General features: G+C 46.5%; 2 protein-coding genes across 4 annotated transcripts in view; one reads left to right on the top strand and one right to left on the bottom strand.

The window, feature by feature from the left end:
• TAF4B (TATA-box binding protein associated factor 4b) overlaps window positions 1-2,200 on the bottom strand; it is a 139,788-nt gene extending 137,588 nt beyond the window's left edge. Inside the window, exon 1 of one of the 3 annotated variants that reach the window (XM_056521763.1) lies at window positions 1,524-2,200. In XM_056521763.1, coding sequence (XP_056377738.1) covers window positions 1,524-1,830 — 307 coding nt within the window. In that variant the 5' untranslated portion in view covers window positions 1,831-2,200. The remainder of the gene's footprint in view (window positions 1-1,523) is intronic. The other 2 variants (XM_056521761.1, XM_056521762.1) reach the window with 2 other exon arrangements.
• On the top strand, window positions 2,090-9,340 carry LOC130274570 (uncharacterized). The gene is made up of 3 exons (XM_056523005.1): window positions 2,090-2,133; window positions 4,153-4,402; window positions 8,275-9,340. Exons 1-3 carry the CDS (start codon window positions 2,090-2,092, stop codon window positions 8,692-8,694), a joined length of 714 nt encoding a protein of 237 aa, XP_056378980.1. The 3' UTR covers window positions 8,695-9,340.
• Window positions 9,341-26,218: the final 16,878 nt, after the last annotated feature.

Here is a 26,218-nt window from a genome sequence, read left to right as displayed (position 1 = left end):
GGATGCCAGCGGACTGACCCCCCGCGATCAGACAATTAAAGAATACCTGACACCAAATAAAAATTTTAATATAGTGTTTCTTGTGTAAATAGCAGACACTTTCCCATTCACAAGCTTTCAAAATTGTCAACATGAATAGGTTTAAAATGTAATTGAAAAAAAGACAGTCAAGAGGTGGCTGTTCTGTTCCCTGCCACAATTAATACAGTGAGTTTGGTCTCCTCCTGGCCTGGAAGGAGACCAAACTCAGGAAGATTTTTTTCTGCACTTTTGATCGACAGCTGCACAGAGCCTCACTGAAAGATGCACAGAGCATGAGATCTTCTATTCATCACAGTGCTGCAAATATGTGAGGGCGAAAGTGGTCCCCCAGCAGGCTTCAGTGATGTCATGCCTCCTGGGAAATGCCCACTTGCTGGGAAATTGCACTATGGGAGCAAGAAGAAAGGTAAAATACACAGCTTTTTAAAGCTCTGAATTTAATTTTTTTTAAGGGTGGGAGGAGTGTTAGGAGTAGTTAGGGAACATAACCTGAGTTAGTATAGAAAAAAAAGTTTATTTGGGGACAGGTACTTTTTAAACAATTAAATTGTTCTGCATGATAGTACTCCTTTAATATTAAACAGACATGGGGAGGGGAAATTTTCATATCTTTTTTTTTTTTCAAATTTACACTTTCACCTTTATGCCAGTTTGCATTGCGCATTTTTTTCTTATGCACTTTTTGACATGCGGTTAGCGCGGTACACAAATTGTGAGTTCTTTAAACTGTCATGCATAATAAATGTCAGAAATCTGTCAGCTCTATTTGCTGCTAAGGCGTTAAAATATGACATTTTAGCCTCTGTTCAGAACATATACAGCAGGGTATGGAGGATAGCGCCAATTCCATGCAGGACAGATCCACTGAGTAAAGTCTCTGATAATTTCCTCAGTGTGAACATATACTTACAACCATCCAACACTGTCTGCAGCTCTTAGCAGCATATAGTGCTGACAGATTCCTTTTAACCAGGTCCCTATAAAGTTGGAGCTGCGCTTTGTATGCATACTTTTAGCAGTACACTAACATTGGTTAGTACAGTGTTTCCCAACCATGGTGCCTCCAGCTGTTGCAAAACTACAACTCCCAGCATGCCCGGACAGCCAAAGGCTGTCCGGGCATGCTGAGAGTTGTAGTTTTGCAACAGCTGGAGGCATCATGATTGGGAAACACTGGGTTAGTAGGTTCCATTGCTACAGAGTCCATCCTATTGTGATCGGTGCCTATGACTACTGTATGTTCCATTCATACACCGATCTCAATCAGATCCCTGGCTGATCTGCTATGTAGTGATGCTGAGACTATAGGGCAGTATTCCCTCACCTGAGGTGACACTACAAAACTCAGCATGCCCTAACAGCCGAAACTGTGATAGGGGAGGCAGGATACAGATCCCTATCCATAAGAGGTGACTGATGCCTATGTCCTGCAATAAGCGCACAATGTGAACCATCCACATGACACTGGCGTTAATACTCACCGGGGGGGATCTGGAAGTTTGCCGGTAACTGGATGGCCGCCGGGGCCGCTTTGAGGGGGGCTCCCTGCTGCGGTGCTGTCATTTTAGGACCGGGATGGTTGACTTTGGTCACCAGGGTGCACACGGCTGCCGGGGAGACTGGCACAAGGCTAGCATGGTCGGGGGGTTTAGCCGGCACTGCAAGCTGAGGAGCGGACACTCCTATGAGGCTGCCGGAAAGCGCCGATGATGAAGTCACCCCGGGATTGCCCGGCATTGCATCGCTCACCACAGCTGTAGTGGTGCTGACTGAAGGGCTGGCATGCATTAGCTACAGGGCACGGCTGTGTGATAGGAGTGCTTCACTGTCAGTGTGGTGTATTACAGAGCAGGCACACCTTCATTCATACACGGCGGTACCGCTGCTTTCCATCCCGCCCCTGGACACCCTCTCTTCGGCAGCATGCTGTAGCCGCAGCCATGTTTATATAGAGTGAGCCATGTGGGCGCCGCGCAGGCGCCGCGCTGAGGAAAGGTCATTGGCTCTTGGCCCGGGGGCGGGACTAACGGAGCCCTATTATGCCGCTATGTGTGACTGGTGTGGTGTATACAAGTGTGAGGTGCAGGCTTGGTGTGTGAACTGCGTGCTGTGTATACAAGTGTGAGGTGCAGGCGCTGTGTGTGCGAACTGCGTGCTGTGTACGAGTGTGAGGTGCAGGCGCTGTGTGTGTGAACTGCGTGCTGTGTACGTGTGTGAGGTGCAGGCGCTGTGTGTGTGAACTGCGTGCTGTGTGTGTGAACTGCGTGCTGTGTACGTGTGTGAGGTGCAGGCGCTGTGTGTGTGAACTGCGTGCTGTGTACGTGTGTGAGGTGCAGGCGCTGTGTGTGTGAACTGCGTGCTGTGTACGTGTGTGAGGTGCAGGCGCTGTGTGTGTGAACTGCGTGCTGTGTACGTGTGTGAGGTGCAGGCGCTGTGTGTGTGAACTGCGTGCTGTGTACGTGTGTGAGGTGCAGGCGCTGTGTGTGTGAACTGCGTGCTGTGTGTGTGAACTGCGTGCTGTGTACGTGTGTGAGGTGCAGGCGCTGTGTGTGTGAACTGCGTGCTGTGTACGTGTGTGAGGTGCAGGCGCTGTGTGTGTGAACTGCGTGCTGTGTACGTGTGTGAGGTGCAGGCGCTGTGTGTGTGAACTGCGTGCTGTGTACGTGTGTGAGGTGCAGGCGCTGTGTGTGTGAACTGCGTGCTGTGTACGTGTGTGAGGTGCAGGCGCTGTGTGTGTGAACTGCGTGCTGTGTACGTGTGTGAGGTGCAGGCGCTGTGTGTGTGAACTGCGTGCTGTGTACGTGTGTGAGGTGCAGGCGCTGTGTGTGTGAACTGCGTGCTGTGTACGAGTGTGAGGTGCAGGCGCTGTGTGTGTGAACTGCGTGCTGTGTACGAGTGTGAGGTGCAGGCGCTGTGTGTGTGAACTGCGTGCTGTGTACGTGTGTGAGGTGCAGGCGCTGTGTGTGTGAACTGCGTGCTGTGTACGTGTGTGAGGGGCAGGCGCTGTGTGTGTGAACTGCGTGCTGTGTACGTGTGTGAGGTGCAGGCGCTGTGTGTGTGAACTGCGTGCTGTGTACGTGTGTGAGGTGCAGGCGCTGTGTGTGTGAACTGCGTGCTGTGTACCTGTGTGAGGTGCAGGCGCTGTGTGTGTGAACTGCGTGCTGTGTACGTGTGTGAGGTGCAGGCGCTGTGTGTGTGAACTGCGTGCTGTGTACGTGTGTGAGGTGCAGGCGCTGTGTGTGTGAACTGCGTGCTGTGTACGTGTGTGAGGTGCAGGCGCTGTGTGTGTGAACTGCGTGCTGTGTACGTGTGTGAGGTGCAGGCGCTGTGTGTGTGAACTGCGTGCTGTGTACGTGTGTGAGGTGCAGGCGCTGTGTATGTGAACTGCGTGCTGTGTACGTGTGTGAGGTGCAGGCGCTGTGTGTGTGAACTGCGTGCTGTGTACGTGTGTGAGGTGCAGGTGCTGTGTGTGTGAACTGCGTGCTGTGTACGTGTGTGAACTGCGTGCTGTGTACGTGTGTGAGGTGCAGGCGCTGCGTGTGTGAACTGCGTGCTGTGTACGTGTGTGAGGTACAGGCGCTGTGTGTGTGTGAACTGCGTGCTGTGTACGTGTGTGAGGTGCAGGCGCTGTGTGTGTGTGAACTGCGTGCTGTGTACGAGTGAGGTGCAGGCGCTGTGTGTGTGTGAACTGCGTGCTGTGTACGAGTGTGAGGTGCAGGCGCTGTGTGTGTGTGAACTGCGTGCTGTGTACGAGTGTGAGGTGCAGGCGCTGTGTGTGTGTGAACTGCGTGCTGTGTACGAGTGTGAGGTGCAGGCGCTGTGTGTGTGTGAACTGCGTGCTGTGTACGAGTGTGAGGTGCAGGCGCTGTGTGTGTGTGTGAACTGCGTGCTGTGTACGAGTGTGAGGTGCAGGCGCTGTGTGTGTGTGTGAACTGCGTGCTGTGTACGAGTGTGAGGTGCAGGCGCTGTGTGTGTGTGTGAACTGCGTGCTGTGTACGAGTGTGAGGTGCAGGCGCTGTGTGTGTGTGTGAACTGCGTGCTGTGTACGTGTGTGAGGTGCAGGCGCTGTGTGTGTGTGAACTGCGTGCTGTGTACGAGTGTGAGGTGCAGGCGCTGTGTGTGTGTGAACTGCGTGCTGTGTACGAGTGTGAGGTGCAGGCGCTGTGTGTGTGAACTGCGTGCTGTGTACGAGTGTGAGGTGCAGACGCTGTGTGTGAAATGTGTGCTGTATACAAGTGTGAGGTGCAGCCACCAGGGCTCTAGTCCTGCAGTAGTGCACGGGAACAGCATTTCTGAATTTTTTTCACAACAGGAACGCCGTACCCTTTGGCAGGGTCCGTCGTCCAGGCAGCGACAGGAGGTAGCGGCGGTAGCTAAGGAAAGTCGCTCCTTCTGTTCACAGCCGCATGCCGGGTCAAGGCTCATCTCCCTTATCGGACGTGGAGCTGACAAGGCTTCATGATGTCACCTAGCTGTGTGCGCTGCTCTCACCACCTCTGTGTCCTGATTCTGGGTCAGGGTGTAGTTTTATGCAGTGAGGGGCCGTGCAGGAGGTGTCACAGGCTTAAAGGAGAAGTCCCATGTAGAAAAAGTATTGTGTTTTAACCCCTTAAGGACCAAGGGCGTACAGGTACGCCCTTGGACCTGCTCTCCTGATATAACGCGGGGTTACACAGTAACCCCGCGTCATATCACGGCAGGCCCGGCGTCATAGTGAAGCCGGGACCCGCCTCTAATAGCGTGCAGTGCCGATAGCGGCACCGCGCGCTATTAACCCTTTAGCCGCGCGCTCAGAGCTGAGCCGCGCGGCTAAAAGTGAAACCGAAAGTGGCCGGCTAGCTCAGTCGGGCTGTTCGGGATAGCCGCGGCTAATCGCGGCATCCCGAACAGCTGACAGGGCAGCGGGAGGGCCCCTACCTGCCTCCTCGCTGTCCGATCGCCGAATGACTGCTCAGTGCCTGAGATCCAGGCATGAGCAGTCATGCGGCAGAATCGTTGATCACTGGTTTCTTATGAGAAACGAGAAACCAGTGATCAATAATGAAGATCAGTGTGTGCAGTGTTATAGGTCCCTATGGGACCTATAACACTGCAAAAAAAAAGTGAATAAAGATCATTTAACTCCTCCCCTATTAAAAGTTTGAATCACCCCCCTTTTCCAATAAAAAAAAAAACAGTGTAAATAAAAAGAAAAATGAACATATATGGTATCACCGCGTGCGGAAATGTCCGAATTATAAAAATATATCATTAATTAAACCGCTCGGTCAATGGCGTGCGCGCAAAAAAATTCCAAAGTCCAAAATAGTGCATTTTTGGTCACTTTTTATATCAATAAGTCCTATCAATGCAAAAATTGTACCATTAAAAACTTCAGATCACGGCGCAAAAAATGAGCCCTCATACCGCCCCATACACGGAAAAATAAAAAAGTTATAGGGGTCAGAAGATGACAATTTTAAACGTATTAATTTTCCTGCATGTAGTTATGATTTTTTCCAGAAGTCCGAAAAAATCAAATCTATATAAGTAGGGTATCATTTTAATCGTATGAACCTACAGAATAAAGATAAGGTGTCATTTTTACCGAAAAATGTACTACCTAGAAACGGAAGCCCCCAAAACTTACAAAACTGTGTTTTTTTTTTCAATTTTGTCGCACAATGATTTTTTTTTTCCGTTTCACCGTAGATTTTTGGGCAAAATGACTGACGTCATTACAAATTAGAATTGGTGGCGCAAAAAATAAGCCATCATATGGATTTTTAGGTGCAAAATTGAAAGAGTTATGATTTTTTAAAGGCAAGGAGCAAAAAACGAAAATGCAAAAACGGAAAAAACCCCGGTCCTTAAGGGGTTAAATGCAGAAGCAAAAGTTATATCACTTTGTAAATCACTGACTTTACCCATCTTGTAAGTAAAACCTGTTTTTCTAGCTTCTTTGTTCAGAGAGGAAGTTCAGCAGCTCCCTGTTCTGATGACTTGCGACCCCCCCCCCCCCCATTGAGCTGCATTATGCTGGGGGCCGTGATGTCACAATTTCCCATAGTTCTGCAGCTTAGCCAGCTCTGTGCACGGCAAGGGAACCTCCCATGTGCAGCTTCAGCCAATCATAGAAGCCCCAGTGAGCTGAGCAAGCGTCTTCATCTCCTCGGCAGGGAAGCATCTGACAGCCAGCTCAGTGTTTATAAGAGCAAGAACGATGTCCCAATGTCCCGAGAAGAAGCAGAGGGGGAGGGGGAGATCCCTGCTTTCCCCTGCACTGATCACAATCTGACAGCAGGTCAGTCTAAAAGAAGATGTCCTGAGAATAGAAGCAGGGGGAAGGGAAACACTGAGCCTGCTGTTAGGAAAGTGATCAGTGTCTAGGTCAGTGTATCCCAACCAGGGTGCCTTCAGCTGTTGCAAAACTAAAACTCCCAGGCATGCTGGGAGTTGTAGTTTCACAACAGCTGGAGGCACCCTGGTTAGGAAGCACTGGTCTAGGCTGGGCTACTTCTGTGATGAACTGAAAGGCATCATGGGAGACAGGAAGTACCGATCTTTCAGAGGGGATTGCAGGAGAAGGGAGAGGGTGAGATACATGAGGAGCAGATTGTCAGAATGGTGAGCTGATGCACTTTCACATGATATAAAAAAAAAATTGTGACTTGGTCCATGATACTACTTCTTTAAAGGTGGGTAAAGTTTAGTTATCAATGCCACTGTAGATTAGCTAGTAGCTGTGCGGGTACAGTTGAGGCAGGCAGGTAACCACTAGCCAATTAGTTTATCAGGGAAGGTCAGTGGTACTGTTAAAAAAATTTTTTTTAAAAATAAAGTGGGTTCACACTACGGAATTTCAGCGACAGACGATCTGCCGCTGAAATTCTGCTGCCAAAAGAATGGTTTTGTTCATTCTTTAGGTGGTAGGCACTCTGCAGTCATTGCTGTCTATGGTGATAGCAATGTTCATGCTGATTCATGCACTTGGAATTTCCAGCTGTATTTTTTGTGGCCAGAGATCCCAAGTGCTGCCAGCGCTGATTGAATCAGTTGTGAACTGCGGACATTGTCCTCGCCATTGACTAAAATGTCTGGAGCAGAATCCGCCTAACCCCTTAAAGGGGTACTCCGGTGAAAACCTTTTTTCTTTTAAATCAACTGGTGGCAGAAAGTTAAACATATTTGTAAATTACTTCTATTAAAAAATCTTAATCATTCCTGTACTTATTAGCTGCTGAATACTACAGAGGAAATTCTTTTCTTTTTGGAATGCTCTCTGATGACATCACGAATAATAATAATAACACTTTATTTATTGTTGTCCTTAGTGGGATTTGAACCCAAGTCCCCAGCTACTGCAAGGCAGCAGTGCTAACCACTAAGCCACCATGCTGCCCTTAGCATACATCTGCTATGCATGGTTGCTAAAATGGACAGAGATGTTAGCAGAGAGCACTGTGCTCGTGATGTCATCAGTGTTCCAAAAAGAAAGGAATTTCCTCTGTAGCATTCAGCAGCTAATAAGTACTGGAAGGATTAAGATTTTTTCATAGAAGTAATTTACAAATATGTTTAACTTTCTGCCACCAGTTGATTTAAAAGAAAAAAGGTTTTCACCAGAGTACCCCTTTAAGGACGCAGGGTTTTTTCCATTTTTGCATTTTCATTTTTTCCTCATCACCTTCTAAAAATCATAATTTTTTGCACCACCAATTCTACTTTGCAGTGACATGAGTCATTTTACCAAAATATCCACAGCAAAGTGGGAAAAAAATTGTGACAAAATTGAAGTCTTGTGGTATCCATAAATACAACAGGGTGAAGTGGGGGGGAGGGGGTCTCAAGGATAAAATTATATAAAGCACATAGCCCTATATTGCACAATATTAAGTTAAAGTCCTAAGTGGAATGCACTATATCCCAGCCAGTCTTAATGACTATAACCACCCCTCATGTACTACTACAATGTCTAACTTGCACATGTTCAGCTGCCAGTGTACTCACCCATGGTATGCCCAGTACCGCTCGTTCCCACGTATGTTTAGTCGGGATGACTTTCTCAAGGAACGTCTTCACCCTGTTGTATTTATTTACTATTGTCTATACATTGATATTGACTCATTTTTACAAACATCCAGTTCTGCCAGTATTGTTTTTAAATTCCTGATGTTTCCTGTATATCATGTTACTCATAATTGATTAATAAAGTATATACATTTTCAGTAGCAATTGCTCAATTCTCTGAAGGTAGCCCAAGCTGAAGCCATCACCAAACAAGTTGAGGCATTGCTCAAGAATGGAGCACTAATCCCCTGCATCTCACGATGCAAAACGCCTCTGTTCCCAGTGAAGAAGAAAACCACGAAGGGACAACCAGACAAGTACTGTATGGTCCAGGAACTCAGAGCTGTCAAGTTTTGGACACACCCATTGTGCCTAATCCACATACCCTGGGGTCCAGAATACCACGTCAGCTACCTACTTCACAGTTGTGGACTTGGCGAATGCCTTCTTCATCGTTCCACTACACCCTTCCTGCCACTACCTCATCGCCTTCACCCACGAGGGTCAACAGTACACATGGACAGTGAAGCCACAGGGCGCCCAGAACTCCCCCAGCCAATTTGCCAAGGCCATGGCACTCATCCTGAACTCCTGGCAGCTTAAAAACCCGACTGTTGTGCTTCTCCAGTATGTGGATGACTTGCTACTCTGTGCAGATGACTTACCAACGGCGGTAGCAGCCTCAGTGAGCCTACTCTGCTTCCTTGCCAGCCAAGGCTGCAAAGCTTCCACACCCAAGCTCCAGTGGTGCTCCACTTCTGTTGTGTTCCTCGGACATTGTATCTCAAAGGGAACCAGACACCTCACCCAGGAACATGTCACAGCCATATAGAAGATTCCTCTGCCTTAGGGGCCTAAAGCATTCCACACATTCCTGGGGCTCATCTCCTATTGCAGAGTATGGATTCAAGAAGCCTCTCTACTGATGCAACCTCTGTACGATGCTTTGAAGACAGATCCTTTCAGCTTCCGCAGAAGCCAAGTCCAACTTTGTTCTTCTCAAACAAGTCCTTTCCTCTGCACCTGCACTAGGAATACCAGACTATAAAAAGACCTTCAAATTGTTTGTATCCGAAAGACAAGGCCATGCCACTGGAGTCCTCACTCAAGCTCATGGCAACAAGCTCAGGCCCATCGGATATTTCTCTTCTCAATTGGACCCAGTGGCCAGAGGTGGCCCATCTTGCCTCAGAGCCGTCTTTGTGACCCAAGCCCTCTTGGACAAGACCTTGGACCTAGTACTCGGACATCATCTAGTCCTTTTGCCCCCCCCCCCCCCCCCATGACATTGCTGCTATCCTCAAACAGACCCCGCCCCCCCCCAAGCACCTCTCCTCTGCCAGACATCTCCGTCTCCAGTGTTCCCTCCTCATCACTGACAAAGTTACCCTCCAGCGCTGCAAAGTGCTCAACACTTCCACCCTCCTCCCAACTGCCGAGGGGGGTGCTGACACAAATTATGAGGACACCTCAACTTATGAACACTACTGCTTTGAGGTAATGAAACAAGAAACACCACACCTCCCTACTGTGTCAGATAAGCTGCTGGAAAACCAAGGTGAAGGCCCATGGAAAATTGAACTCAGCAGAAGCAAGGGGTAATCACTTGGCCGATCAGGTGGCCAAACAGGCAGCCTCATGGTCCCACCCTAAAACCACCCAGTGATTAGGAAATATCTACAGGAGCTGCAAGCAGGAGCCAGTGATGATGAGATTGAACAGTGGGAAAAGAAAGGAGCAAAACCCAACGAGTATGGCCTATATGAAGTAAGCAGGAGACCTTGTCTACCAGGCTGCTTGTACCCAGCAGTTGTTCAGTGGACACATGGCCCGGCCCACCTGTCCAAAACATTGATGAATGCACTAATACAGAGGTATTATGTGGCACCCAGCATCTCTTCCTTCCCCGACAGATACTGCAAGTCCTGTGCCATCTATGCAAGGTGTAACCCCGGACAGACTGAGAAGGTACCCCAGAAACCCCTGGCAAAACCCTTGTACCCATTCCAAAGGATTCAGATAAGACCACATCCAGATGCCTAACAGTGGCAGGTTTGAATATGCCTTGGTGATAGTGGACATGTTCTCAGGGTGGCCAGAAGCCTATCCAGTGACCAATATGATGGTGAAAACAACAGCAAAAAAACTACTAAGTGAGATGGTGTGCAGATACGGGGTCCCAGAGGTGATTGAAAGTGACCAAGGACCAGCCTTCACCGCCAATGTGACCAAAGAAGTGTGGGAGGCACTGGTAGTGGACTTAGTTTTTCACACACCCTATCCTCCTCAGAGCAGTGGGAAGGTGGAAAGACTAAATTGAACCCTGAAAAGCAGGATGCTGAAAATGGCCCAAGAAACTGGAATGCCCTGCCAATTGACCTGTATAGTGTTAGGTACACATCAAGGGGATCAGTACCTTGGGTGGGTTAGTGGGTGAAAGAGCATTCTAACTAGGGATCGACCGATTATCGGTTTGGTCGATATTATCGGCCGATAATCACGATTTTGGGCATTATCGGTATCGGCAATTACCTTGCCGATAATGCCCCGCCCCCTGCACCCTGTCTATTTATCCTAAACTGCATATCCTTGCTGCACTGAACTGCTCCCTCTTCCTCTACCCGTTTGCTCCCTCCCTCCATCGAGCATCAAAGATGGCATGCTGGATTGGAATGTGGCAAAGATAAGAAATACGTAGAAGCAGTTTTAACCAATTAGCTGCTTTTCACACCCAATTCACCTCACTTCCTGCACACAGCATTGTATAACTGTATAAAACCCCCTTGTAGTCTCTTCCTTGGTAATAAAAAGAAAGTATCATCCAACTGTCAGCTTGTTAGTGTTTGGTCTTTCTGGCGCCGTGCACCGCTGATAAAACTAAATAAGGAAGGGGGCAGATCTTCACTGGGTACAACAAGGATCTATTTCAATTTCTCTGAGCAAGTTCTCGAACAAACAATAGGGCGCTATGCGCAAAACCAGGGCATGATACACAAAAGTGGCAGTGTACATGGTCCAAATGGCACTGTACAGTGCGTTTGTACTAAACAGATAGGCTGGTAACATAGGGAAATTCCTTAGGTTCCAAGAGGTAATCATCAAGGCCCCAGTATTTAGTGACCATGAAAGGGCGGACCATATACATTTGAGGCCTAAATTGGTGATTTATACTGCAATGGCTGATAGTTGAAGAGTTCTGACATAAAAGACAAAAGAAACAAGAAATGTAACAAGGGCTGCAGTGACCATTTAGACTCCAAACGTGATTCCAAGATTCAGTGGGTCATGAAAATGAAAAAAAAAATTTTATACTAACATGCTGATATAGCACCAAATGTTCCATTTTCTTAAGGGGTAAAAGGACAAAAAGTCCCTAAAAATTGTAACACGATTTCTCCTAACTATGGAAACACCCCATATGTGGCCCTAAACTGTTGCCAAAGGAAGAGAGCACAATGACAACAAGTAATGCAGTGTGCATTTGGACACCACATGTGTCTGACAGATTTCTGGAGCATTGGCTATTGAAATTAAAAATTATTTTTCATATTCTCTGCCCACTGTTCTAAAAATCTGTGCAAATGTTCACTGCACCCCTTGTTACATTTATTTAGGGTATAGTTTCCAAACTAACCTTCTTTAGGGGTACAACTTCCAAAATGACCACATGTGGGGGTTTCCACTGTTCTTGCACAATGGGGGCTTTGCAAATGCAACATGGCCTCCAACATCCATTCCACCAAATCCACTCTCCAAAAACCCAATGGCACATTTCCCTTCTGAGCTTTGCTGTGTGTCCACACAGTATTTCACATCCACATATAGGATTTTTCCATTTTTAACCCCTTAAGGACCGAGGTCATTTTGGCCTTAAGGACCGAGCCATTTTTTGCAAACATGACCTGTGTCACTTTATGCATTAATAACTCTGGGATGCTTTTACGTATCATACCGATTCTGAGTTTTTTTGTGACATACTCTACTTTATGTTGGTGGTACATTTTCACCAATACTTGCATCATTTCTTTGCGAAAAATTCCATAATTTCATGAAAAATTTGAAAATTTTGCATTTTTCTAACTTTGAAACTCTCTGCTTGTAAGGAAAATGGACATTCCAAAAAAAAATATATTGATACATATATACAATATGTCTACTTTATGTTGGCATCATAAAGTTGACATGTTTTTACTTCTTGAAGACATTAGAGGGTTTCAAAGTTCAGCAGCAATTTTAAGATTTTCAAGAAAATTTCAAAATATGACATTTTAAGGGACCATTTCAGTTTTGAAGTGAATTTGAGGGCCTTTAAGTTATAAACACCCCATAAATTAACCCATTATGAAAACTTAACACCTTAAAGTATTCAAAATGACATTCAGTAAGTTCATTAACCCTTTAGGTGTTCCACAGGAATAGCTGTAAAGTGGAGGAGAAAACGCAAAATCTCCATTTTTAACACTAACATGTTATTGTAGCCCCATTTTTTTCAAGTGGTAACAAAAGAAAAAGCTTCACAAAATTTGTAACCGTATTTCTGGTGCGGGCTCTGGTATGTCCTTCATCTAAGGATATACTGGCAAATGTCTCAATTTTAACATCAGTGTTGAGGGATAGCCAATGTCATTGTATACATCTACAACAGTAGTGCATATCTAAATTCCTGTATTGTAACCGCATTTCTTGTAAGTATGGAAATACCTCATATGAGGATGTAAAATGTACTGCTGGCGAACTACAGGTCTCAGAAGGGAAGGAGCAAAAGTTGGCTGAAATTGTTTTTGGGGGGCATGTCGCATTTAGGAAGCCCCCATGGTGCCAGAACAGTGGGAACCCCCAACATGGCACTCCATTTTGGAAACTACACCCCTTTTTACACTAAATTGCTGGTGTTACCCCAAATTTAGCATTTTTAATAGGGGTAATTGGAAAAAAATCACTCCAAAATGTGTACCCCCATTTCTCTCGAGTAACGAAATATCCCATATAAGGATATAAAATGCTCTGCTGGTGAACTACAGGTCTCAGATTTCGGAGAGAGAATTTTGCTGAAATGATTTTAGAGGGGCATGTCGATTTAGGAAGCCCCCATGCTGCCAGAACAGTGGGAACCCCCAACAAGGCACTCCATTTTGGAAACTACACCCCTAAAGGAATGTAACAAGGCATACAGTGAGCCTTAACTCCCCACAGGTGTTTCACAACATTTTGTTAAAGTTTGAGGTTTAAATGAAAAATTAGTTTTTTTTTTTTTTTTACACTAAATTGCTGGTGTTACCCCAAATTTGCATTTTTACAAGGGGTTATAGGAGAAAAATCACTGCAAAGTTTGTAGCCCTATTTCTCTTGAGTAAGGAAACACCCCATATGAGGATGTAAAATGCTCTGCTAGTGAACTACAGGGCTCAGAAAGGAATCAAAATTTGGATCAAAATTTGGCTTCTGGAGACAGAATTTTGCCTTAATGTTTTTTTTTCCCGTTTTTTTTTTTTTTTTGGGGGGGGGGGGGCATTTAGCATTTAGGAAGGCCCCATGGTGCCAAAACAGTGGGAGCCCCCAACATGGCACTCCATTTTGGAAACTACACCCCATATAGACTCCATTTAGGGGTGTAGCAAGTTTTTTGACCCTTCAGGTGTTTGAGGAAAGTTTGTAGAACTCAGCAGTGAAAATTAAATTTGAATATGGATGCATATTTTGCACTTTTAGCACCAATTTTTTTTCACATTCACAAAAATATAAAACTACACCTGCCAAGGTATTCATCTAGGGGTGTAATGAGAATTTTTTTTAGTTTTGTTAGTGGTTTAGCAAGATGGTGAAAATAAAAAAACGACATCGGCCAAAGTATTCATCTAGGGGTATAATATGAATTTTTTGTTTTGTTAGGGATTTGCCAATTAGATTTTTGGAAATAAAATGTAATAGAGAAAAAGGGGAAATTACTGAATTGCTCACTATTAAGTAATAACGTAATTCCAAGGGTGCATTTAGGATTATCCAAAGTAATGGTAAAAATAATTAAAGGGGACAAATTTAGATATAAAAAGATGTATGATAAATTTTTAAACAGTCTTGAATGCACAGACCGTGCTTGAGGGGACATGACTCGCAGTGGTGTATGGTGTCTTTTCTAATGCCATGCTTGGAGCACACCCGACACCTTTTCTGTTGCCTACTCCCCAATTCTCTACGGGGAACTACTCCAGGAAAATGTTGCCCTGGTACTATTCTGTTCTTGGATCCTGTGGTGCTGCTTCCCTCCCCGATCCCCAAACAAAAAGGCCTTGATAACATTTTCCTGAAATTGCAGGAATGTACCTGTATTTCCTGCACGTTTGTACAGCACAAATGCATTGTACAGGGCAATTTGGAGGAGGTGCAGTGCCAATTTCTTATACCAGGCCCGTGTTTTGTGAAGGGCAGTGTCTGTAAGACCTGATCAGACAGATCCACCCCTCCCATGAACGTATTATAGTCCTAGATACACACAGGTTTAGGGGCTCTATCTGTGGTACCACGGACTTGGAAAGGGGTGGATCTGTCTGGGTGGATGGTGGTTAGTACAAGGACATCACGCTGTACTGCACACAGCCTTGCTTTCCCCTTTTTCAATTTTTGCTGTACAAAAATTTTAGGCAGATCCCTTTGGTTTCGTCTAATGGTACCACAGGCCATAGTACCCTTGGCAAGCAGGCATTGTAGTAATGGGACGCTGGTATAAAAATTATCAAGGTAGATATTATACCCTTGATCTAGCAGGGGGTGAACTAGATCCCATACTATTTTTCCAATTGTTTTTAGTACAGGGGGACACTCTGGAGGCGCTATTTTTGAGTCTTTCCCCTCATAGACTCTAAATTTGTGCATGTAGCCTGTTGCGCTCTCGCACAATTTATAAAGTTTTACCCCATACCTGGCCTGTTTGTTAGGCACGTATTGCCTAAAGTGCAACCTTCCCTTGTAGTGCACAAGAGACTCATCCACTGCAATCTCTTTTTCTGGGGTGTACGCTTCAGAATTTTTTTGGTTTAAATAGTTAATAATGGGCCAAATCTTATATAAGCAATCAAAATTGGAATCACTGGGGGGTGGGCAATTTTCATTATTTGCATAGTGTAGAAATTTGAGGAGGACTTAACCTCTTAAGGACCCAGGACGTATGGGGACATCCCCGCACCCTGGGCTTTAAGGACCCAGGACGTCCCCGTACGTCCTGGCGTTTTCCGGTCCCTGCCGCGCGCCGGGCAGAGATTGGAACCGGATGCCTGCTGAAATGCTTCAGCAGGCATCCAGGTCAAACGCCGAGGGGGGCCATGTAGGCCCCCCATGTCGGCGATCGCCACAAATCGCAAGGGAAATCGCCCTTGGGATCTGCGGCGATACCGGGCTGATCGGGTCTCTGGGACCCGACCGCCCGATAATTTTGCATGATCCCGGCTGTCACAGACAGCCAGGACCATGCTAACGTATAGGAGCGAGGTGGCAAACCTGCCACCTCCTCCTATTCCCTGCGATCCGTCGGTTAGTTAACCGATCAATCGCAGGGGGGGGGGGGCGGTTACTTCCTCCCGCCCTGCCCGGCCCCTGGAAGTCCGGAGAGGACGGGAGGAAGACCGGAGGACGCGGCGGGGGACGGGGGAGTGCTGGTACTTACCTCGTCCCTGAAGACCCGGATCCCGGCGATGAAGACAGCTGCGGCGGCGACAGGTGAGTTGATCTTCAGCCGCGGTCGGGCCGTAAAGCGACATGCATTGCTGTAATGGGACCCTGTATACTACAACTCCCAGCATGCCCAGACAGCCCTTGGCATCTGGACATGCTGGGAGTTGCAGTTTTGCAACTTCTGGAGGTCCACAGTTTGGAGACCACTGTGCCCTTCCAGTTGTTGCAAAACTACACATCCTCAGCATGCCCTTACTGTCCAGGCATGCTGGGAGTTGTAGTTCTGTAACATCTGGCCCTTCAGATGTTGCAGAACTACAACTCCCAGCATGCCTGGACAGTTTTGGCATACTGGGAGTTGTAGTTTTGCAACATCTGGAAGGGCACAGATTGGGAACCACTGTATTAGTGGTCTGCAAACTGTAGTCCTCCAGATGTTGCAAAACTACAACTCCAAGCATGCTGGGAGTTGTAATTCGGCAACATCTGGCTCTAAAGATGTTGCCGAACTACTACTCCCAGCATGCCTGAGAATGTTTGGGAGTTGTGGTTTTGCAACAGCTTGAGGCACACTGGTTGGGAAACATTGTCTGTTTCCTAACTCAGTGTTTCCCAACCCGTGTGCCTCCAGCTGTTGCAAAACTATAACTACCAGCATGCACTGATAGACTGTGCATGCTGGGAGTTGTAGTTTTGCAACAGCTGGAGGTACCCCCCCCCCCCCCCCCCCCCGTGAGTGTACAGGGTACATTCACATGGGCAGGGGCTTACAGTGAGTATCAGGCTGCAAGTTTGCAATGCAGCAAATTTTGCGTGGCAGCTCAAAATCGCAGCGGGAAACTCGCTGTAATCCCCCGCCCGTGTGACTGTACCCTAAAAACACTACACTACACTAACACAAAATAAAATAAAAAGTAAAAAACACTACATATACACATACCCCTACACAGCCCCCCTCCCCTCCCCAATAAAAATGAAAAACGTCTGGTACGCCACTCTTTCCAAAATGGAGCCTCCAGCTGTTGCAAAACAACAACTCCCAGTATTGCCAGACAGCCGTTGACTTTCCAAGCATGCTGGGAGTTTTGCAACAGCTGGAGGCACCCTGTTTGGGAATCACTGGCGTAGAATACGCCTATGTCCACCCCTATGCAAATCCCTAATTCAGGCCTCAAATGCGCATGGTGCTCTCACTTTGGAGCCCTGTCGTATTTCAAGGCAACAGTTTAGGGTCACATATGGGGTATCGCCGTACTCGGGAGAAATTGCCTAACAAATTTTGGGGGTCTTTTTCTCCTTTCACCCCTTATGAAAAGGTGAAGTTGGGGTCTACACCAATATGTTAGTGTAAAAAAATTATTTTTTTACACTAACATGCTGGTGTTGCCCTATACTTTTCATTTTGACAAGAGGTAAAGGGGAAAAAAGCCCCCCAACATTTGTAATGCAATTTCTCCCGACCACGGAGATACCCCATATGTGGGCGTAAAGTGCTCTGGGGGCGCACAACAAGGCCCAGAAGGGAGAGTGCACTATGTACATTTGAGGTGATTTGCACAGGGGTGGCTGATTGTTACAGCGGTTTTGACAAACGCAAAAAAAACAAAACCCCACATGACCCCATTTCGGAAACTACACCCCTCACGGAATGTAATGAGGGGTGCAGTGAGAATTTACACCCCACTGGTGTCTGACAGATCTTTGGATCAGTGGGCTGTGCAAATAAAAAATTTTGTACAGCCCACTATTCCAAAGATTTGACAGACACCAGTGGGGGGTAAATGCTCACTTTACACCTTGTTACGTTCCTCAAGGGGTCTATTTTGCAAAATGGTATGCCATGTGGGGGTTATTTTGCTGTTCTGGCACCATAGGGGCTTCCTAAATGCGACATGCCCCCCGAGCAAAATTTTCTCTCAAAAAGCCAAATATGACTCCTTCTCCTTCCTGAGCATTGTAGTTCGCCCGTAGTGCACTTCAGGTCAACTTATGGGGTACCTTCATACTCAGAAGAGATGGGGTTCAATTTTTTGGGGGTATTTTCTGCTATTAACCCTTGCAAAAATTTGAAATTTAGGGGGAAACACACATTTTAGTGAAATTTTATTTTTATTTTTTTACATATGCAAAAGTCGTGAAACACCTATGGGATATTAAGGCTCACTTTATTCCTTGTTACGTACCTCAAGGGGTCTAGTTTCCAAAATGGTATGCCATGTGTTTTTTTTTTGCTGTTGTGGCACCATAGGGGCTTCCTAAATGCAACCTGCGCCCCTGCGCCCGCCGAACACTTTACATAGACATATGAGGTATGTGCTTACTCGAGTGAAATTGGGCTACAAATATAAGTATAAATTTTCCCCTTTTACCCCTTGACCCCTGACGCTGACTGAATGTCATTTTGAATACTTTGGGGGGTGCAGTTTTTTAATAATGGGGTCATTTGTTGGGTATTTCTAATATGAAGACCCTTCAAATCCACTTCAAACCTGAACTGGTCCCTGAAAAATTGTGAGTTTGGAAATTTTGTGAAAAATTGGAAAATTGCTGCTGAACTTTGAAGCTCTCTGGTGTCTTCCAAAAGTAAAAACACATCAATTTTATGATGCAAACATGAAGTGGACATATTGTATACGTGAATAAATAAATAAATTATTTGGAATATCCATTTTCCTTACAAGCAGAGAGCTTCAAAGTTAGAAAAATGCAAAATTTTCAAATTTTTCATCAAATTTGGGGATTTTTCGCCAAGAAAGGATGCAAGATACCACAAAATTTTACCACTATGTTAAAGTAGAATATGTCACGAAAAAACAATCTCGGAATCAGAATGATAACTAAAAGCATTCCAGAGTTATTAATGTTTAAAGTGACAGTGGTCAGATGTGCAAAAAATGGCCGGGTCCTAAGGTGTAAAATGGCTGGGTCCTTAAATGGTTAAAATTGAGCCCTTGGCATGACAGAATGGTACAATGGAGTATGGTAAATCATATCATTACTCCAATATGAACGAATTGTGGGCTTTTTAATTATGCCCATGTTTAACAAAAGGGCATTTTTTTTTATTTTTAGCTCTAGTGGATTGGTTGGCGTCCACAGGTAAGGCCTAGCATGATATACCTATGGATTGGCCGCAATTAATTGCTCGCCATATCTGTTTGTTTCCTCCACAATCATGCTAATCAACTCTTCTTTTAACCCCATGGTGATAACATGAATGCTTGCAGTGGCCACAAACTCAGGCAAATAGGGTATAAAGTTAGAAGCAGGGGCTGATCCAGAGTTGAGTCTCGGGAGGGGCACTATTAGAGTATTTTGTGTTGGCGGACAGAAAATAAGATGTTGCTTACAGAACTTACAATATTATTAAATGTATCATACAGTCCTAACCTTGTTTAAGACTCTTAGGCCATGCTCACATGTCAGAATAATAATCAAATATACCAATTGGCACAGAATGGGAAAGTGCTAAAGAAGTTTTTACCATTTAAAACTACAGCTCCCAGTATGACCTAAGCAGTGGTAAGGGGATGTTGGGAGTTGTTGTTTCACCCATCATTACTGCAGAACTTCTTCAGTGACTCCAGCTCTGATGGGAAATAGTAAGGAGGATACACAATGATATCAGTGACTACAGGTGACATCTTCTCTATAGTCTTTCCTTATCTAATTCAGCTGGTACATACCACCGGGACTTGTTCCAGCTAAATCTTCTCTCTGCAGAATTTAATGCCCAGATGGCTGCTCACTATGTCAGTGCATTATGATCCTCTATATGAAAACAATAATTATTATAAACCTGCCAGACACTGTATTCTTCGAATATAATACAGTACTGGCACACACCTTCTGAATATAATTCTGACACACTGTACCCCCTGAATAAACAACACACTGTACCCTCTGAATATAATACCGCCACACACCGTACCCTCTGAATATAATACTACCACACACTGCGCCCACTAAATATAATACTACCACACACTGTGCCCTCTGAATATAACACTACCACACACTGTGCCCACTAAATGTAATACTACCAAACACTGCACTCTCTGAATATAATACTATCACACACTGCACCCTCTGAATATAATACTACCACACACTGTGCCCTCTGAATATAATACTACCACACACTGTGCCCTCTAAATTTAATACTACCAAACACTGCACTCTCTGAATATAATACTACCACACACTGCACTCTCTTAATATAACTTGCTGTGCAGTGCACCCTCTGAATAAAATACCCAAATGTATTGTGGCCCATAAAAAAACGTACCACCCCAGAAATTCCTCATAATATACAATATACTTCTGAAATGCAGAACACTCTGTGCCTTCACATATAGTAATAATGCCCCATCTTGTGCCCCTACATATAATTATGACCCGTCCTGTTCCCCCCTGTGCCCCTAACATATATTGCCCCCTGTGCTGTGCCCTTCACATATAATTCCCCCGTTCTTTGCCCCTCACATGTAATGCCCCATCATGCGCCTCTCACATATAATGCCCCCATCATGCGTCCCTCACATATAATGCCCCCTGTGCTGTGCCCCTCACATATAATGCCCCCATTCTTTGCCCCTCACATATAATGCCCCCATCATGCGCCCCTCATATATAATGCCCCCCTCATATATAATGCCCCCCTCATGCACCCCTCACATATAATGCCCCGTTCTGTGCCCTTCACATATAATGCCACCGTTCTTAGCCCCTCACATATAATGCCCCCATCATGCGCCCCTCACATATAATGCCCCCTGTCCTGTCCCCTCAGGGGGCATTATATGTGAGGGGCACAGCACAGGGGGCATTATATGTTTCGGGCACATGACAGGAGCATTATATGTGAGGGGCACAGCACAGGGGGCATTATATGTGAGGGGCGCATGATGGCGCATTATATATGAGGGGCGCATGATAGGGGCATTATATGTGAGGGGCACAGCACAGGGGGCATTATATGTGATGGGCACAGCACAAGGGGCATTATATGTGTGGGGCTCAGCACGGGCATTATATGTGAGGGGCACAGCACAGGGGGCATTATATGTGTGGGGCACAGCACAGGGGGCATTATATGTGTGGGGCACAGCACAGGGGGCATAGCACAGGGGGCATTATATCATATAATGCCCCCTGTGCTGTGCCCCATACATATAGTGCCCCCTGTGTTGTGCCCCACACATATAATACCCCCTGTGCTGTGCCCCCCACACACATAATTTATATGTGTGGGCACAGCACAGGGGGCATTATATGTGAGGGGCACAGCACAGGGGGCATTATATGTATGGGGCACAGCACAGGGGGCATTATATGTGAGGGGCACAGCACAGGGGGCCCCCTGTCATGTGCTCTTCACATATAGTGCCCCCAGTGCTTTGCCCTGCAGCCACTAACATTAAAAATTCCCCTCCCCCACCCACCCCAAGTTTTTAAATCCCCCTCCCCCTCCTCCTGTACGATATAGTGCCCTTAACAGTGGCACATATTCTGTCCCCCAAATCCCCGGGCCCTGAGCATACTCTTTAGTACTTACAGTATGCTGGCCGCGGGGACGGGATCCGGCGCGATGATGTGACGTCATCGCGCCGGCCTGCATTGGATCACGTCCCCGCAGCTCACACGCTGTGTACTCACAGCGTGTGACAGCCAAGGTTAGTGAACGGAGGAGCGGGAGATTATAGCTTCGGCTCCACCATGCTAGGGGGCGGGGGGCAGCAATCTGGTACTAGGACCTGGCTCAGTACTATGCCTAGGACGGTGGCGGGGAGGTTCCTCATCAGAATCAGTAGAGGATGAGGAAGAAGAAGAGGGCAAATATAGCAATTCTTCACCGCTGTGTGAGCCTCAGGAAGATGCCAAGAAGGCATATGCCTCCTCACTGGTGTACGTGCGATGCCTTGACATATTTGGTGAAGTGTCTCTGATTTACCAACACTAGAACTATATATTTTTTTGTATTATTTCTTTTTTTTATGGAAACAAACAACCAAAATGTAACCGCACTACAAACAACAAAACAGTGGCAAACTGTCTCCGCTGTCCTGAATCCCTAAAACTACTCGTGGTGAGACAAGTGTTAGGCTAATTTATTAGCCGTATTTGTGGGAGGAGCTGGAGGTACATAAGGACCCGCGGCTCACCTCCCCTACACGCCGTGGATTCTTCGCTTCCGATCAGCTGACCAGGCGTGTCAGCTGACTGTCTTCGCGGGCTTCGGGCGCACGCGGAGTACGTACAGGTTAGTGGCTGGCCGGGCGGGGTACTTTCCCTCGCTCTGGAGGTAAGCCAGGGCCGTGAGGGATCCCCCGTCCAGCCCAGCCATGGCTCTTATCAAGTTGTTACATGCTGGCCGGCTCGGTTCACGCTACAAAGGGGGAGGGGGAGTTTATTGCAGGTTAGCTCGGTCACGCTACAGACAGGTCTGTGGAGCAGTTAGCCGGTTCGGTCATGCATCATGTGGTGCCTGTGCATTAGCAGCACGGCTCGTTCTTTTCTTATTAGGAGAGTTGTGGCGCATTCCGTACACAGTCCAGAGCCATGCTGCAGGTCAGCTCGGTCCATGCCACCCCAGGGTTTATACGATTGTCAATGTTTTCATTCAGCCTCTCACCTAGTAGCTAACACGTCTTATTTAATGCTGGGGGGTGGGGAGAGGGGGTTGCCAGAGGCAGGTGGTTCTCAGCGAGTCCATCTTGACTTCAGCTGGTCGTGCCCCCCCTCCCTCCCCTCACACTTACTTCTTTGAGATAGATATGTCAATTTTAAGGGCTCACTTATGTGTATGGATATGTATTATGCTTCCTATTTAGCATATGTGTATGCACGTGTGTATGTATATATATGTGTGCATATCTATACATGAGTTTGTGGGGGAGGAGGGATAGTAAAAGAGGTTTAATTTAGTCATGTTTTACAGGTTTCAAGCTCATTTTTCACTATCTACGTCTGGGGTCATCCTTAGATAACATTCGGTACGTTTTATAATTTGCATAGTTGATTAAGTCGTCTGGCATGTGTTGTTAATATATGTTTTAATAGGTATAGCCCATCAGGGTTAATCGATCAGCGATCAGTTGTGGTCCTTGTTTAGCACACGCTCATCATTAACGGTACGTGCAGCTCGATAGTATACTGTAAGTACCGTGTAAGTCAGCGCAAAAGTTTTTCATTGTGTCTGTCCTTGTTGTGTAGGTACTCTTATCCTTACAAGTGTTAAGCTATTGGTTGGTCACTGGTGGGTGCACTGTAGGAAGTAAAAATGGTTTGTTTGGTATGTGGAATGAATACCTGGTTTGTTTTTCAGAGATCTAAGGTTTCGGCACTTGGCGGTTTCAGTTCTGCTATCGGTACTAGTGTTATTTTGCTTTAGATAGGTAAGTGAGGGTATATTATGTTGGTGGTCCTCTGAAAAAAATAAATAAATACACATATATAGGTATGAAATTTATATCTATATACATATATATTTTGTTTGCTTTCTTATCCTCAGGATTACAGTTTGGTTATCTGCACTAGGATCTATTTTCCGCTTCTTATCGTTGGCTCCTGTTGCTGGTACGTGGGGAGGTCGGCCCTTGTAATCGCCTCATGAACCTGACACGCCTTCAGGTTGCGGTTACCTCAGGGATTTCGGTTCTCGATTTTTGCAGTCACAGACTTGGGGTTTCTTGTCTTTCAGGTTGTTCAGTTAAATCAGTTAAGGGTCGATAACGTCTGGAGCTGGTGGGGTCATCATATTTCTACAGTCGACTCGTCTTTAATTGGTATGTGTCATCGGTCATGTTTTCTTTCTGATCACCTTTATGTAATTTATGGTTCGGGTTGTATTTCTAATATCAAGCCTGTTGTTGTCTTGTCCTCAGGAAGCTCTACTCCATCTATTTCGGGTAAGATTCTTGTTTGTCTTGGTAATCTCCTCATGAACCCAACACGCCTTTGGGTTGCGGTTACTTCGGTGTATTTCTCCCACGGTTACAGTCACCACTGGTTATAAGGTATGGCCTAGGGGTGTTCACGAGCATGCGTGGTTATCAGCGGCACTCAGTTACTTCTCGGGTTGTGTTATAGTATTTGTTTGGTAGCCGCCTTGTCTTAGGTGGGTCGGCAGGTGTGTATTTCAGGTAAGGGTAGCGTTTTTTATGGTGATGGTCACTAATCTGCGTAAATTTGTCTAGGAATAGTTTTCTTACAGTTTTGGGGGTTATTTTACAGTATGTCGCATGCTGTATGTCAGCGTCGATCATGGAGAATGTGGCTAGATCTTCTGGGCATGCTAGTGTGTCATCTCTGCGTAATTGGACTATTCCGAAGATCACGGCCGAACTTGTCAAAAGGGGGATCCCCTTCCCAGCGACTGCCAGAAAGGCAGAACTTTACAGACTGATGATGGCTGACACTGCTGGCCCCTCTAATGAAGAGGTCTCCATGAACACGCTTCATACTGTCACGATTCGGCTGGCAGGAGGTGGATCCTCTGTGCCAGAGAGGGATTGGCGTGGACCGTGCTAGTGGACCGGTTCTAAGCTGCTACTGGTTTTCACCAGAGCCCGCCGCAAAGCGGGATGGTCTTGCAGCGGCGGTAGCAACCAGGTCGTATCCACTAGCAACGGCTCAACCTCTCTGACTGCTGAAGATAGGCGCGGTACAAGGGAGAAGACAAGAGCAAGGTCGGACGTAGCAGAAGGTCGGGGCAGGCAGCAAGGATCGTAGTCAGGGGCAACGGCAGGAGGTCTGGAACACAGGCTAGGAACACACTGGGAAACGCTTTCACTGGCACGATGGCAACAAGATCCGGCAAGGAAGGGAAGGGGAAGTGAGGTTAAATAGGGAAGTGCACAGGTGAATGAACTGATTAAGCCAACTGCGCCAATCAGTGGCGCAGTGGCCCTTTAAATCGTAGAGACCCGGCGCGCGCGCGCCCTAAGGAGCGGGGCCGCGCGCGCCGGGACAGGACCGACGGAGAGCGAGTCAGGTACGGGAGCCGGGGTGCGCATCGCGAGCGGGCGCCACCCGCATCGCGAATCGCATCCCGGCTGGGAGAGGTATCGCAGCGCACCCGGTCAGCAGGTCTGACCGGGGCGCTGCGATTGCAAGGATGTTGCGAGCGCTCCGGGGAGGAGCGGGGACCCGGAGCGCTCGGCGTAACACATACGTCATTAACGCAGCTTCATGTGCTTATTAACAATATGTCCAACAACATGTCTGATATGCAAACTAGAGTTGACACGTTAGAGAGCAGGAATGTCTCGAATCCTATAGTTCCTCCCACTTCTCAGGTGTCAACGCAGCAAGTTAACCGTCCAGGTACAGTGGCTGTCATTCCTAATATAGCTCCAGCCCATTTTATACCGGCACATATCAAGAAAGACATTATTGAGGGTAAAGATGTAAACCTAGCTTCCCTGTTAATAGCCACACATGATTTGTCTGAGAACAAAACTATAGCCTGTGGTGAGGTCTCGGTGATTCTAAAATCCAAGGATGTGAGGCTCAACAGGAAGCTAACGTTGTCTGAGTTTATAATGTCTTTCAGTATTTATAGAGACATTATCTGCACTGTTAAACCGGGTAGGAGGGAGGAGCTAGACCAGTATCTGTACAAGATTACAGAATTCTATCATAAGTACGGGGGTCACACGTTTTATGATTATCATAAGTCTTTTTCTGCCAAAGCAGCAGCTGCCTTGAATGAGTTTAATTATGAAGTCAATTGGGCGGTGGTAGATACTGAGATCTATTGCAACCATTTTGCGGGTCTTAAAGCCCCGGCATGCGCCAGATGCCAATCTACCACCCATTTCTCCGAATGGTGTCATCTGGCGAATTCCGATGCTACAGAAAATAAGCCTGGTACTTCAGGTTCCTACTCTAAGGGTAATAGAGCGTCAGGTTTGACTGATAAACTGGGAAGGCCTATCTGTTTTTTGAGTAAGTCACAAATATGTAATAACTTTAATTACACATCATGTAACTTCGGTCAGTGCAGGTTATTACATATTTGTACAATCTGTTTTCGTGCTCATCCTAAGACATCTTGCTCCCAGAAATCGGAGAAGTCCTGACTAGGCGTGGTAAACACTGAGTTTCTTGGTTTGTTCTTGGCAGATCACCCCGACCAGCGCTTTGTCCAATTCCTGCTCAATGGGTTCCGTGCTGGATTCCACATAGGGTTTGTGACGCTTCCTCAGGCTACTTATGAGTGTGATAATCTGTTATCAACTTTAGCGGATCCAGACACTGTTTCGCTTCTCATACAGGCAGAATTGGACAAAGGGTTTATCATAGGCCCCTTTTCCCAACCTCCTTTTGACATGTGGAGAGTGAGTCCCATTGGTTTGGTTACGGGTAAATTTTATAATAAAAAAAGGTTGATTTATGATTTGTCCGCGCCATATTCTAAGTCTACTCCTAGTCTTAACTCCCTCATACCGGCAGAGGA

The sequence above is a fragment of the Hyla sarda genome, chromosome 5 (assembly GCF_029499605.1).
Source record: "Hyla sarda isolate aHylSar1 chromosome 5, aHylSar1.hap1, whole genome shotgun sequence".
NCBI classification, from domain to species: Eukaryota; Metazoa; Chordata; class Amphibia; order Anura; family Hylidae; genus Hyla; species Hyla sarda.
This window is presented reverse-complemented; position numbering and strand designations above follow the sequence as displayed.